The 14,348-nt window shown below is 38.9% G+C and overlaps 1 protein-coding gene across 9 annotated transcripts in view; it reads left to right on the top strand.

The window, feature by feature from the left end:
• Positions 1 to 14,348, top strand: part of DOCK10 (dedicator of cytokinesis 10) — a 275,677-nt gene that overhangs the window by 174,261 nt on the left and 87,068 nt on the right. For all 9 annotated transcript variants that reach the window (XM_073020109.1, XM_073020107.1, XM_073020108.1 and 6 more), the window contains exons 12-16: positions 1,132 to 1,353; positions 1,544 to 1,666; positions 3,471 to 3,553; positions 9,377 to 9,499; positions 12,817 to 12,896. In XM_073020109.1, the coding sequence (XP_072876210.1) occupies positions 1,132 to 1,353; positions 1,544 to 1,666; positions 3,471 to 3,553; positions 9,377 to 9,499; positions 12,817 to 12,896 (631 nt within the window). The remainder of the gene's footprint in view (positions 1 to 1,131; positions 1,354 to 1,543; positions 1,667 to 3,470; positions 3,554 to 9,376; positions 9,500 to 12,816; positions 12,897 to 14,348) is intronic.

The following is a 14,348-nucleotide window of genomic DNA, read 5'->3' as shown; positions in this document are numbered from 1 at the left end:
TTGAGTGAAGTAAATTGAAGGGAAATAGCAGAAAAATATGAGTAGTCCTAGATGGGATTCTGGACCAGAAAGAAAAGCAGAGACATTGTTGAGTCAACTGGCAGCACTGAAAGGAGCATGTGAGTTGCACAGTGGTTTTAGGCCCATATCACTTTCCTGACTTGGATGGCTGCACAGTGATGAGGCAGGTGAGTGTCCTCATTTGGGGGAAACACTCACTGGAGTATTTAGGAGAGGAATAATATTGGAAACTTGCTCTCAAAGCATTCAGACTGGTTATAATAGGTGACTGCATGAGCGAGTGCGTGAGTGCGTGTGCATGTGCGTGTGCGTGTGTGTGTGAGAGAGAGAGAGAGACAGAGGGAGAGAGACAGAGAGAGAAACAGGAGGTTAACAGTTGAATCCGGGCAAGGGGGATAAATAAGGTGGTTTTATGCACCTTATACACAACCTTTCTCTCTATTCAAAATTATTTCAAGATAAGAGAAAAAATAGTTAATATCTGTTTTAAAAATTCAACTAAGATACCAACTCATCTTGGGAAACTTCCCGCCCTTTCTGCCAACAGACACCCTCACAACCTGATGCTCACCTACCTACTTGCCACAGTGTTTTGTGCTTTAATATGTATCTGTGACACTAATGTGTTAGGAGTGCCTTAGAACAGTGCAAAACACATAGTAAATGCTCAATAACTGTCAGCTATTATTATGATTCTATCAAGCTGTGATAAAAAACAGAGACGTGGTTGGTCTAGTGAAGTCCAACCACAGTGCAGTCTGGAAACTTCTAGGATTTCATTACAGATTTTCAAGGGCCTAGGAGACTTGAGGTGGCATGTGTTTTCTAAGAATTGTAAGGGAAATAACTGGAAGGATTTGTAAGGCCCAACCATGCATGTAAAAGCAACATAAGGAAGAGAGTTCTTGGCAGGGAAACTAAAGAACCAATGAGATACAGTACTGGGATCTAAAGCACTTGCTGGAGGACAGGATTCCAGGTCACTGAGTCAAGGGGAGCTTGCCTGCTGCATTTATTTTATCTACTGCTTTGTAAATTGATGTACTAACGAGGCTGTGGCATGGATAATGATTTTATGTCAAAAACATCTGTTCTTTCTTTTTCATGCAGATTGAGCCTTTTTTTGTGAGTGTGGCACTTTATGACCTCAGAGACAGCAGGAAGATTTCTGCTGATTTTCACGTGGATCTCAACCATGCTGCTGTCAGACAGATGCTCTTGGGGGCTTCTGTGGCTTTGGAAAATGGCAACATCGACACCATCACGCCAAGACAATCAGAAGAACCTCACATCAAGGGACTTCCAGAGGAATGGCTAAAATTTCCAAAGCAGGTGGCACTTTGTTTACTTGTGATGAGATGGAAAATGCGTGTACCATTATTCTTACCAATAGATCACATAAGATGAGCAATTTCCTGAATAAAAATTCCCTTAAAGCTGTCCTTTTTTGAAAAAGTGGAATTGTGTAAATGTCTACAATGTGGTTTCTTCCATGCTTATTAGCTGTTTTCTTTGTACACAGGCTGTATTTTCTGTAAGCAATCCACATTCTGAAATTGTTCTGGTGGCCAAAATCGAAAAAGTCTTGATGGGAAACATTGCAAGTGGTGCCGAACCTTATGTTAAGAACCCAGACTCCAACAAGGTAATGTATAATCTTATAAATAACTTCATTTGCTTTTTCTTTTTCTTTTTTAATGGAGTCTCTCTCTGTTGCCCAGGCTGGAGTGCAGTGGCATGATCTCGGCTCACTGCAACCTCCACCTCCCAAGTTCAAGTGATTCTCCTGCCTCAGCCTCCCCAGTAGCTGGGATTACAGGCGCATGCCACCACGCCTGCCTAATTTTTTGTATTTTATAGTAGAAACGGGGTTTCACCATGTTGGTCAGGCTGGTCTCAAACTCCTGACTTCAAGTGATCAGCCTGCCTTGGACTCTCAAAGTGCTGGGATTACAGGCCATGAGCCACTGCGCCCAGCCAAATTCATTTGCTTTTAAGAAAGAAAGCCACACTTTGAATTATCAAATTTGTGTATCTTGAAATACTCACTTATTGGTGAAATGAATATCCACTAGAAATTTTTTTAAGTATATCTTTTTGCTTTACGTTCTTTTGATCCGGTGATTTCTGACCTCTGAGAATCTAATGGTAGAAATAAATTCAAATGTGGACAAAGCTTTCACCCCAAGGGTCAGAGTATTAGTAATAATGAAACCTTAGGAATAATCTGAGTAAAAGCAAGTGAATGAGACATCAGCAATCCTGATGATGAACAAAGTGAGATAAATAATTGTATATCAAATTATAATATCACTCAAGTGAAAAAAAGAACAGGAAAGAGAATACGGTGCTTTGAATGGTGGAACTACAGGTAATATGTTTCTACTTCCTTCTTTTCTATTAGATTTTCTTTAATAATCAAATATTACTGTTTAATAGAAAATAAATATTAAGGCCAGGCGCGGCAGCTCACGCCTGTAATCCCAACACTTTGGGAGGCCAAGGCGGATGGATTAGGAGGTCAGGAGATAGAGACCATCCTGGCTAACACGGTGAAACCCCATCTCTACTAAAAATGCAAAAAACTAGCCGGATGTGGTGACAGGCGCCTGTAGTCCCAGCTACTCGGGAGGCTGAGGCAGGAGAATGGCGTGAACCCGGGAGGTGGAGCTTGTAGTAAGCCAAGATCGCGCCACTGCACTCCAGCCTGGGCGACAGAGGGAGACTCCGTCTAAAAAAACAAGAAACAAGTATTAAAAGTCTATATTTTCCATGCCAAAGAAATATACTGAGGAAATAGCTTACAAGAATTGAATCTGAGCATGTATGACAATTTAGAAAGAAGTTTAACATATTTATGAGAGTCCCGTAATTCAGTGTTTGGCAAACTACGGTGTGCAGGCCAAATCCAGCCTACCATCTGTTTTGATAAAGTTTTAATGAAACACAGTCACATTCCTTTGTGGATTGTCTATGGCCACTTCCCTGCTACAGAAACAGAGTTGAAAACTTGAGACAGAGACTATATGGCCCATGAAACCCAATGTGTTTACTATATGACACTTCATAGAACCAGTCTCCTGCCCTCTGTCATTACAAATAAAAGGGATATAGAATAGACTGTAAATGTAAATTTGCTAATACTTTCCGTTCACGATTTCTAAATCTTTTAAGTCAAAAAAAAGAAAAGAAAAAAAGTTGATATTCCAAGACATGGATATTTTCTACATTTGAAATCTCCAAACTAAAAAGAAACAAAGAAAAATATTATACAATAGTTTGAACACAGAGGGACACCATTTGGCTCTTTATAAGGTAATATGGGCTAGTAAGACAGAGTTATGCTGAGTTTCAGTATAAAATTATATGAAAAAGTATTTAGTATTATTTTATATGTACAGTTTGTAAAGTGCTATTCTAAACAGTATTTGTATTTATTTTTTCTTTAGTATGCACAAAAGATACTAAAATCCAACAGACAGTTCTGCAGCAAATTGGGAAAATACCGTATGCCTTTCGCCTGGGCAGTAAGGTAGGTCGACAGTTACAGCCAACAGACCAGAAATACATTTAATGGTGGCATTGGAAGCTTCAGTTTTGAACATGTTTGTGTTGCCTATTATTTTTAATGTGTCTACACCTGGAAAAATGCTAATATGGTCATCTTCATAAACATCTTGAGCTTCCCTGAGACATACATTTCACAAGACAGTTTAGCAATACAGTTTATAATAAAGGGCCGTGACACATGTGCCGTGCGTGCATGACCAGATATGCTATGGGTTCTTGGTAGATATCAAATCAATGTCATAAATTGTTTATTATGTGTATTTGACTGAACAAATCTTTGACATTATGTCAGCCTTGAGAGGCTGGTGTGCCTAAAATTCAGATAGATGCACTATGATTTCTTATGCAGCTGCATGTTTTCATCTATGCGTAGAACTCAGGTCTATATATGGATGTCCAAATGAAACCATCAAACCCATCAATTAAACTCATTTGATTTTGATACTATTTAGCCTAGCCAAATTTATCAGTACCAGTTGCCTCTCTGAAAGAAAGGCTGAGTTCTGTGGACATAGATGGACACATCATTCACTTGGATGCATAACCTCTTCATGGAGAACCATAATTGCTTTTCAGAACTGTTTCATATCATCAATTATTATTGTCCTCCTCAATCTCTTTACATCTTTATTAGTATAAGAATTTCTTAAGTGAGGAAGAGCCTGGCATAGACTCATAAGGCTAAAAGGTCAGCAATGTACACACTGAATGAACTAAGAAAGGTTAGAGCTACCGGCCGGGCATGGTAGCTCACACCTGTAATCCCAGCACTTTGGGAGGCCGAGACAGGCAGATCCCAAGGTCAGGAGTTCGAGACCAGCCTGGCCAACATGGTGAAACCCCGTCTCTCTAAAAATACAAAAATTAGCCAGGTGTGGTGGCAAATAATACAGCCCATCAAATATTCATTTGAACTTTGGTAACATTATCTCAATGTATCCAACTTTAACATCCAGAAGGACGAGAGAACCTATTAATTATGCCATTTTTAAGTCTCACAGTTCCCAGTGATGTATATTCAGAGTAAACTTACCAATATCTGTCATAATTTTGAGGTTGTTAAAGTTGGAGATGAGTAAGTGTAGGAAGGAGAAATGTGGAAGTTTGGGCAGCAGTAAACCAAGATAGATTCATGCAGTCGCCAGGAATTAGTTTGCCCTAAGGCAGTGCCATAGCAAGGGAGGGAGAGTCTAGGCCTGGGAGTCTGATAAACATTGCAGATCAAGCCACTACTTACTGTGACTTGGAACAAGTTTCTTCTCCAAGTCTCAAGGTCCCCAGCTATAAACTGAAGCTGACAATACCTGCCTTATGAACAGGATGTGCAATCTCAAGTGCAGAAGGATTTGGCATAAAATAGCTCATGGATAGTACTTTATCCTCCCTTTTCTATCCCTTTCTATAGGAACAACGAATGCCAGGACATTCTGCATGAAAAAATATGGTATTTAGAGCTACAAAACCCGTTGTAATGAATTTGTTTTTATTTCTCATACGCTTTAAGAGAAAGGCTAATTATAATTCACTGATTACACATTTTTGGTATTGTTAAACATTCTCAGTTCCCTCCGGAAAACCTACTGGAGCAAGTAGAGGCAAGATGTCTGTTGTGAAATATTCCAGTATAACAAAAGTACAATAGTGCACACATTTTTCACTTGAAGGATCCAACATTGCTCTGAGACTTTAGAAGCAGGCATTTTAGGGCCAGACAGAGCTGAGCTCAAACTCCTAACTCTGGCCAGGCATGGTGGGCCATGCCTATAATCCCAACACTTTAGGAGGCCAAGGTCTCCTGGAGGTTCACTTAAGGCCAGGAGTTCTAGATCAGCCTGGGCAGCATAGTGAGACCCAATCTCTAAGAAACTTTTAAAAAATTAACCAAGGGTGGTAGCGTACACCTGTAGTCCTAGCCACTCAGGAGGCTGAGATGGGAGTATCACATGAGCCCAGAAGCTGGAAGTTGCAGTGAACTATGGTAGCACCACTGCACTCCAGCCTGGGCAACAGAGTGAGACCCTGTTTCTAAAACAAAGAAAAAAGAAAAAAGAAAAAAAAATTACTCTATCCTTTATTAGCCAAGTGAGCTTGGGCAAGTTCCTTATAACCTGACTTTACCTATTTTTTTTAATCTACAAAAGAGGAAAATAAGAATATCTAATTTACTGGTATAAGGATTAAGGAGCACAGATATGTACCCAATAAAAGACTGTGATTTTTAGAAGTCATTTTTTTCTAATATTATTATTACTATAGAGTCACTTACAGAGATCATACTTATGTCACCAAGTCCCCTTTTCTGATAAATTTGGGGCAGTGAAGAACAATATAAAGGAGAGAAGTCAATGAATTACCCATTATTGAAAGAACCTGAGAAGTTAGGAGAAGTGACAATCCTGCTTTGAAGTTGTCTAGTAAAATAAGCTGGAAGAAAGACAGATGAAGTCTCTAGGGAGGCTGACAGCATTACTGACTATTGAAATTATTCCTAGGATAGGAAAGCCAGTGAAACCACAAGCTTAGATCATATGAATGCCCAATTAGTGGTCTGGTTGTAGGTTAGGAAACAGCACCAACCTGTGTATATACACATGTGATTTACTTCCACATAAATTTCTCACAACTGAGAAAAATAGTTAGCAGTACAATTCTAAAGATATGTCAAACCATTTGGATTACCTAACCACAAAAAGGTACAAAAGATCCAGCCAAAGATTTTAATTCCTCTTTCACAATGTGGAAACTGCTTCAAATAAGTATGGACAGCATCAGAGGAAGGCCGGTTGTTGCCCATGTTTTTACGAGCTTCCTGACATACTTCAATACCTAATTGATCCTGCTGATTTTGAGGCTACTGCTCCTTCCTGTGACGCTTTCTAGATTGCAGTTTGTTCCAAAGTATAGCTTTCAGTGTGCCCTAAGACATGTTGGCCCTTACAATCAACTGTCATTAAAAAGTAGAACTGACAATTTAGATTATGACCATATTTTTACCCACATCTAATCATCCTACCCACTGCAGTACGCACAGATGCTCATCGCTGTGAACAATGTTTTTTCTGAAATTAATTTGGTGTTCTTATATTTGGCACCAGCTGCAGTGCCATTTTACAGTGAAAAGGTTATCCTTGGGGGAGGAATAGAGAACACATACAGATGACTACACAGGGTATTTTATACTCACTGACTCGGGAGAAAACTGATGCTTCCGAATGTGTCAGGTTGTGAATGAATCTCTTTCCGTGCATATCATCCCCAGAATCCTATGTGCCAGCATCCTTGCAAGGACTCTTTTGTGATTTCCTTGACTACCTCATTTGATATTCTAAATGGACCAGCACTCCACACTGACTTTTTTTTAATTAAGCAAAATTAAAATAAACATTTCATTCTCATCTCTCTACAGTTATGGAAGGTGCACAGTGCAACTGTCATTTAAGATTCCCATACTGACCATGTCTTCAACAAATGGTCGTCCAACTTCTGTTTGACTCCTTCCAGTGACAAAAACCCGAGTGCACCCCACAGTGCTTCCTTCTGTCTGTCTTTGTAGAGCTCTAAATATTAAATAATTTATTTTTCAAAATCATCTTCAGCTATCTGAAAACCACTTTTATGTGTTTTCTTCCATAGCCACACACACACACACACAAAATATATCTACTTCATTCTGCACATCATGGTTACTCATGCTGTTTGTGAATGAATCTGTCAGGGACATCTAAGGTTCTTTTCCTTTGGGCAAGAAAACAAAACAACTTACACAAATGGTTTTGGAATGGCTGGGCCACATTTCATGATTCCTACAATCATACCCCAAGTATCATGGTGCTGAGACCCTCACAATATACTGATCATTGATCACCTGTAGCAGTTGGAACTAGGTGTTCCAGCCATCACAAAACCATCTGTGTAAACGAATCAGTTCTTTTTTCTCCTGCCATATATATATATGTATATATACACACACACATATATACACATACACATATATACACATATATACATACACATATACATATATACATACATATATACATATATACATATATACACATATATATACACTTTTTTTTTGAGACGGAGTCTCGCTGTGTCGCCAGGCTGAAGTGCAGTGGCACAATCGCGGCTCACTACAACCTTCACCCCCCAGCTTCAAGGATTCTCCTGCCTCAGCCTCGTAACTAGTTGGGATTACAGGTGTACGCCACCACGCCCAGCTAGTTTTTGTGGTTTTTAGTAGAGATGGGGTTTCACCATGTTAGCCAGGCTGGTCTCAGTCTCCTGACCTCGTGATTCCCCCGCCTTGGCCTCCCAAAGTGCTGGGATTCCAGGCAGCCACCGCGCCCGGCCATCAGTATATGTTTCTTGAGCAACCACAGGTTGTAGGGCACTGTGAGCAGAACTTCTCCCATGGTGCTGTGCTCTTCATTCTTTTTATGAAAAGTGTCCAGTGTAAGTGAGCAATTTCCATGACAGAGTTGTGGATAAGAGCAAATTGAGTTCCACAATTAACATCTATCAATAAATGGAAGTCACTAGTTAATTTAAAAGCTATTGCTCAAGCTCAGTTTAGCTTCCTCTCATATTGGGAATTGTGTCATGTTAGTTTCAACATGTGATGCACTGAAACAAACACCCTTTATAATATTTAAATAAAAATAATGTTCATGTAATATTTTTATTCTGTCTCCCCAATGTTATTTGCCTTTTTACCTTCCCTCATTCACTACTTAACAGAGAAAAAATGAGGAGACAAGTTGAAGGAGTCTAAAAATATCATTCTGATAAAATCTTAGCCTATTTTCTTTTAGTGTTCTATTTAACACTAAAGTTGTATAATCTGATATCCGTTTAAATGGTCATCTCAGCCCGTGCATTGAATTCTTCGGTTAACTTAAAGAGTGATAAAACATTCTAGTTAAGGCCTTACATTAGAAGAAGTAAGAATTCAGTATTTCTCTAACACTGAAGTAAGAATTCAATATTTCTCTAACATTGAAGAAAATATATGGGTCTAATTTTTTTGGACCACACATTGTATGATGAGATATGAGGAACTTCATGTAAAACTGACATCTAAGCATGGTACGTATGTGAAGCAAGTATTGTCTGATGTTGCTATATTATTTGGACAAAAGCTATTTATGTGTTTCAACTAAGCCTAACTTTCCTTGGTTCCAATGAAATAGACCAAGAAGGAAATAAGTGGCTAGGATTCATAGTGTTCTCTTTCTTTAAAACAAAAGTCTGACTCAGGTGCCTTCCATATTATCTTTGTCTCTGTCCTAAAAGTTAGGACATGGGCACATTTAGCTCCATGAAAATGTGTCAAGAGTATGGTCTTCCACACTCACATATACAACCTTATCCCTGTTCCACCACTCGTAAATCCTAGTAATGCCACTCAAATTGAAGTGACTCTGTCCTGCCCAGGTTTAAGGTGTCTTGAAGAAATAATTTAAAAGAATAACTTGTGTTCCTATTCTTCTCCACTTCCCTAATACTCCAAGGTTTTGACACAAGTTATTAAATGTGAGACATAAAAAATATAGTTATAATGTGGAATGTTATCACTTTGGATACAGAGTTAAAAATAAAAAATTAAAGATAACAAAAATAAAGTGTATAAATGAAACATTTATATAAGAAGTTTTCTTTTAATTTTATAAGTTCTTAGAGCTTCTCTGATTATAAATGAGAAGTTTAATTAATATAGTCACCTTAAAAACACAACTGTATAAACAATATCCAAATACCAACCTGAATAAATATTTTCTTTCAGATCAGTATTTAAGGACAACCAGGGAAATGTGGACAGAGACTCAAGATTTTCACCATTGTTTAGACAAGAAAGTAGCAAGATTTCAACTGAGGACCTGATTAAACTAGTATCAGATTATAGAAGGTATGTTTTTTTAATACTCTTGAAATTAACATAAATCAGCCATGTTGATTTGTTATCGCTTCATAAATACCTGAGGATCTGATTCCCGAATGCCCAAACCTCCAGAAAGCAGACATTTTTCAGGTGACTTCACATATGCCCAAATAGTGCCACAAAGGCAAAAACTGCTAGAATTGTATGGAAGGACTGTGAAATGTTAAACTGTATCAGTTATTTATTGCTGTGTAACAAACCACCTCAAAGCTTAATGGTTTAAAATAACAACACTGCCACAGTAGTTATACTCCTGAGTCCACAACTTGAGCACATGTGAGGAAAGCTTATCTCTTCCACACATGGCATGGGCTGAGAGAGATCAGCTGGGGTCAGAGGATCCACTTTCAAAATGGCTCATTTGGTTTTCGGCCAATCGGTGCTGGCTGTTGGCTGGAAACTCAGCGGGGACTATGAGCTAGAGATCTCAGTTCTCTGTGGGGTCCTCTTCATGAGATTCTTTGACTTCCTTATGGCGTGGTGGCTGCATTTTAAAAGTAAGTGTCTCAAGGGCAGGAAATGACCACTGTTGATTTCAGTTTGGGGCCCAGAAGCTGTTACAGTGCCGTGTCTGCCAAAGTCACCTATCAAGCTGTCACAGAGCCCAGACACAGTACTTAGATTCAAAGGAAGGAAGCATAGACATCTCTCAGTAGGGGGAGTATTAAAGAATTTTAGGACAATGTTTTACAATTATTTTGCTGTAAATATAATCACTCATAATACCTCTGTCATTCAAATACTTTTAGAAAAGACAGTGGAAATTACCGCCAAAACAGAAAACATATACATGCCACAACATTTTTTAAATGAATAACCATACATCCAACATCTGATGATGACGAGGTCGCTCATTACAAGCTACTTATCATGAACTTCTGACCCTCTAATATACACACAGTATTCTTGTACCTTTTGTTCCCAAATATTGACTCTCTGCCTCTCCCATCTAAGAATCAACAATCTCCAATCCCTTAATTCATTTATGCAAAATGAAAATAATATAATATTATGAAGCAAGAACAGTTAATATTTTCTGCAGCTTCTGTAGAGGATATACTCTATGTGACACGAGAAGTTTTGCCAATGTTTTGTCGATGATGTTGTTCTGGAAAATTATATAAATCTTAGAAACCAAAATAAAAATGGGAAATAACATCTTGAAGGAGTCTGGAACCCGTCTGACTTATTTGTGATGCTATAAGACCATTCCTGCCAGGTGCAGTGGCTCACACCTGTAATTCCAACACTTTGGGAAGCCGAGACAGGAGGATGGCTTGAACCCAGAAGTTGGAGACCAGCCTTGGCAACACAGTGGCAACATCATCTCTAATAAAACTTTTAAAAATTATCTGGGTGCAGTATCATGTGCCTGTCATCCTACATACTCTGGAGGCTGAAGTGGGAAGATCCCTTGAGCCTGGAAGGTTGAGGCTGCAGTGAGCCACGACTGCACTACTGCATTCCAGCTTGGGTGACAGAGTAAGACCCTGTCTCAAAAAAAAAAAAAAAAAAAAAGGACCACTTCTTACATGGAGAGAGCTTCCTCCCCTTTAAAGTAATCAAACATCCTGGCCAAAACCCATACCATAGGCTTCCTAAGGCCCAGCCTTTCCTCTTTACCTTTTTGCCAGTATACTGAAGCGTGAAAGGCTATAATGCTGAGCAGAAGAGAATAGGCAGAAGGTTCTGGGGTGATCTGTTATAAATAGAAAAAAACAAACTCTTACAAAACCCATGTTATCAGTGAATAGCGAGGAAAATTATTACCGTGTAAATTAAGGGGGCACCCTAGAATACACAGTGCAGTGCTGACATTAAATTATTTCATGTCAGCCTCACACTTTATGGCCTTTATTCTCAGTGCTGTGCTGACAAATGTTTCACAACCAACTCCTTTTTTTTTTTTTTTTTTTTTTGAGACGGAGTCTGGCTCTGTCGCCCAGGCTGGAGTGCAGTGGCCGGATCTCAGCTCACTGCAAGCTCCGCCTCCCGGGTTCACGCCATTCTCCTGCCTCAGCCTCCCAAGTAGCTGGGACTACAGGCGCCCACCACCACGCCCGGCTAGTTTTTTTGTAGTTTTTTAGTAGAGACGGGGTTTCACCGTGTTAGCCAGGATGGTCTCGATCTTCTGACCTCGTGATCCGCCCGTCTCGGCCTCCCAGAGTGCTGGGATTACAGGCTTGAGCCACCGCGCCCGGCCCACAACCAACTCTTTAAGGGAACAGCGGACTTGCGCTGATGGCCGGTGTCTATGGTGTAAACTCTCCTACCATTGCTGATTCCAACCTGCCGATGGGGCTTCGCTGAACATAGGGATAGGAAGAGATGTGCACCCTAATACAGCGTTTCCACCATACAGTTAGAGATGTGCAGATAATCTTACCATGTAGTGAAATAATCAGAAAGTGGTGAATTTTGAGTACTTACTACCTTTGTGTTTAATATAATTTCTTTCATAAGTTTATTTAACTTAATTTATATGAATGGCCATGTTTAGCTGTCAAGCAAAATTCCTAAAAATTGAACATTCAGCTCTCACAAGCTGAGAAGAGCTGACTCTGACCCATCACTGTAATTATTCCACCTTTCAAAGTAGATTTCCTGAGACTTGCAACTGTTATCAGCAGCTTTCACATTACTCTAAAGGAAGACTGGCGAGAGGTTTTAATAGAGAGAGAGTGGGAGGGAAATGCGAGGACTTGAGCCAGGGAGTGCATGTGAGTGGGAGACAGGTGGGGAAGGGGTGTCCGCATACATTATAGGGGTGGGAGAGAGCAGAAGAAACAGGGCTCAGGGAAGGGTCCCCGTCCTCCTTGTTTGTTGGTGAAGAGGAAGAATATGGACCGTCCACTTGGCAACTGTAGCAAAGACCAAGCTTGCTCTCAAAACTTCTTAAAATTCATTATGAGAGTGCATTACTTAAGCCAGTTTAAATACTGTTAGCTTTTGTTAATAAAAACTCCATAATTTACTCTCATACTTTTTTGATCATTTTTGTGTTATCTGAAGTAGAAGGAAATACATTTAAAATCTTTTTCAGAAAATCTGTCACTTGACCCCTCCCTGATGTGTATTTTTATTTGTAATATCACATGTATTTTAGTTTGCAAAATTAAACCAGCTAAATAAATCATTCACAAGATTATTTGGGAATCTGCTGTTTATCCTTAACAAAACTCAGAATTATAGATGACTGCTTTTTCTTGAAAATTGGAATAATACTCTGTGTGTGTGTGTGTGTGTGTGTGTGTGTGTGTTTCCTTGCTCATGGACTCTTCCAGGGCCGACAGAATAAGCAAAATGCAGACCATTCCTGGAAGCCTGGATATTGCTGTTGACAACGTTCCCTTGGAGCATCCAAGTATGATGATGATGTCATGGTTTGGTTTCCGAGTTTTGAATATTGAATAGTTAGTGGGTTTTTTTGGTTGGTTGGTTGGTTGGTTGGCTAGTTGTTGGTTACAAGGTTTTGGTTTTTTTTCCCAAAAGTTTAAATATGTGGAATTCATGATGCTACAGAAATGTGGAGCTTCTTTTTGCTTCACTAAGACAGATGATGAGTTTTGTAGAGCAAGAACTATATTCAGGGTAACCTGGTATGCACCATGCACCCAACAAGGTATTAAATTATGTCATTTAATCCTCAAAACCCTGGAGGGTTTCAAAGGAGGAAAGTCAGATTTGGATAGATTAACAAACTAATAATCCATAACGGGAGAATATTCTCCCATTGAGTGAGTTCCTCTCACTCAAAATAGAGGCTAGTTCTGCCATACTGTGCTGCCAGAGGGTTACTCGGAACACTGTGTGTAGCCACTCAAGTGGCCATGCAATGATTATAACTCAAATATTGTCAGACTCCGTTATTATACAGAGAACATTATTTTTTTTTAGATTATGGTCAAAAGTATTGTCAGTAAAAAAACTGAATTTTAGAAGGCACTTTTATTAACTTTATAAAAGAGTTTCAGAATTTAATTTTTAAGTGGTAAAATTGGTTTCTTTTGTTATTTCTGATTCTACCTTTTAGTGACTTTCTCAGCAATGCCAAAAAAAAAAAAAATGAATAAAGGCCTCCTATAATGAACTCTAAACAGGGAAAGGACTATTGCCATGGGATATTTGGATTACCATTGCGGTATTAAGTTTTCCATCCTTGTAACTTTCTACAAATCATTTTAATATGAAATGTAATGAGCATTCTAACTTAAGCCATGGCTCGAAATCATTTTTATATTGATTGGTGTGAAAAAGCAGAGGGTAAACTAAGCCATTTCCTCTACCTGATTTGGGGATCATTGTTTTTATTACCTATGGAAATGAAACATGACACATGAGGCACTCAATATTCTCTTTGGAAGAATGGTAGAATCTCAGAGAAATCTGAACACATAATAAAAATATCATAATTGGTTTTTGAAAAAAGAAAACCATAATCTGATTCTCAAGCATTCATAGCTAATCATTTTGCTTTTTAGAACACAGTCAGATTCCAGGTGGAGTAAAGGGAGGTAGAAGGCCTTGGTCTTTCAGTATCACAACTTCAGCCTTCAAACTGTTTGGTGACAGAAGTTTTGATTTGTAAATTCCTAATCATTATTTCTTAAGCTGTTCCTTCAAGAGTAGGTTTTAAAAGGTGATATAAACTGAAGAGAAAAATAAATAAACTGTATCTACTGATGAAGAGAGGGGCTTCAGGCCCGTGCTGTGAAATCCATTCTGTAGAGAGATATTGCTATTAATCTAACTGTTACTATCAGTAATATATCTAATGGACAAAGCTTTGTTCAGTCATATATCAGAATATGTATTA

This window comes from Chlorocebus sabaeus, chromosome 10 (assembly GCF_047675955.1).
Source record: "Chlorocebus sabaeus isolate Y175 chromosome 10, mChlSab1.0.hap1, whole genome shotgun sequence".
Classification (NCBI taxonomy): Eukaryota; Metazoa; Chordata; class Mammalia; order Primates; family Cercopithecidae; genus Chlorocebus; species Chlorocebus sabaeus.
The sequence above is the reverse complement of the archived record's forward strand: the minus strand, read 5'-3'. Positions and strand labels throughout refer to the sequence as shown.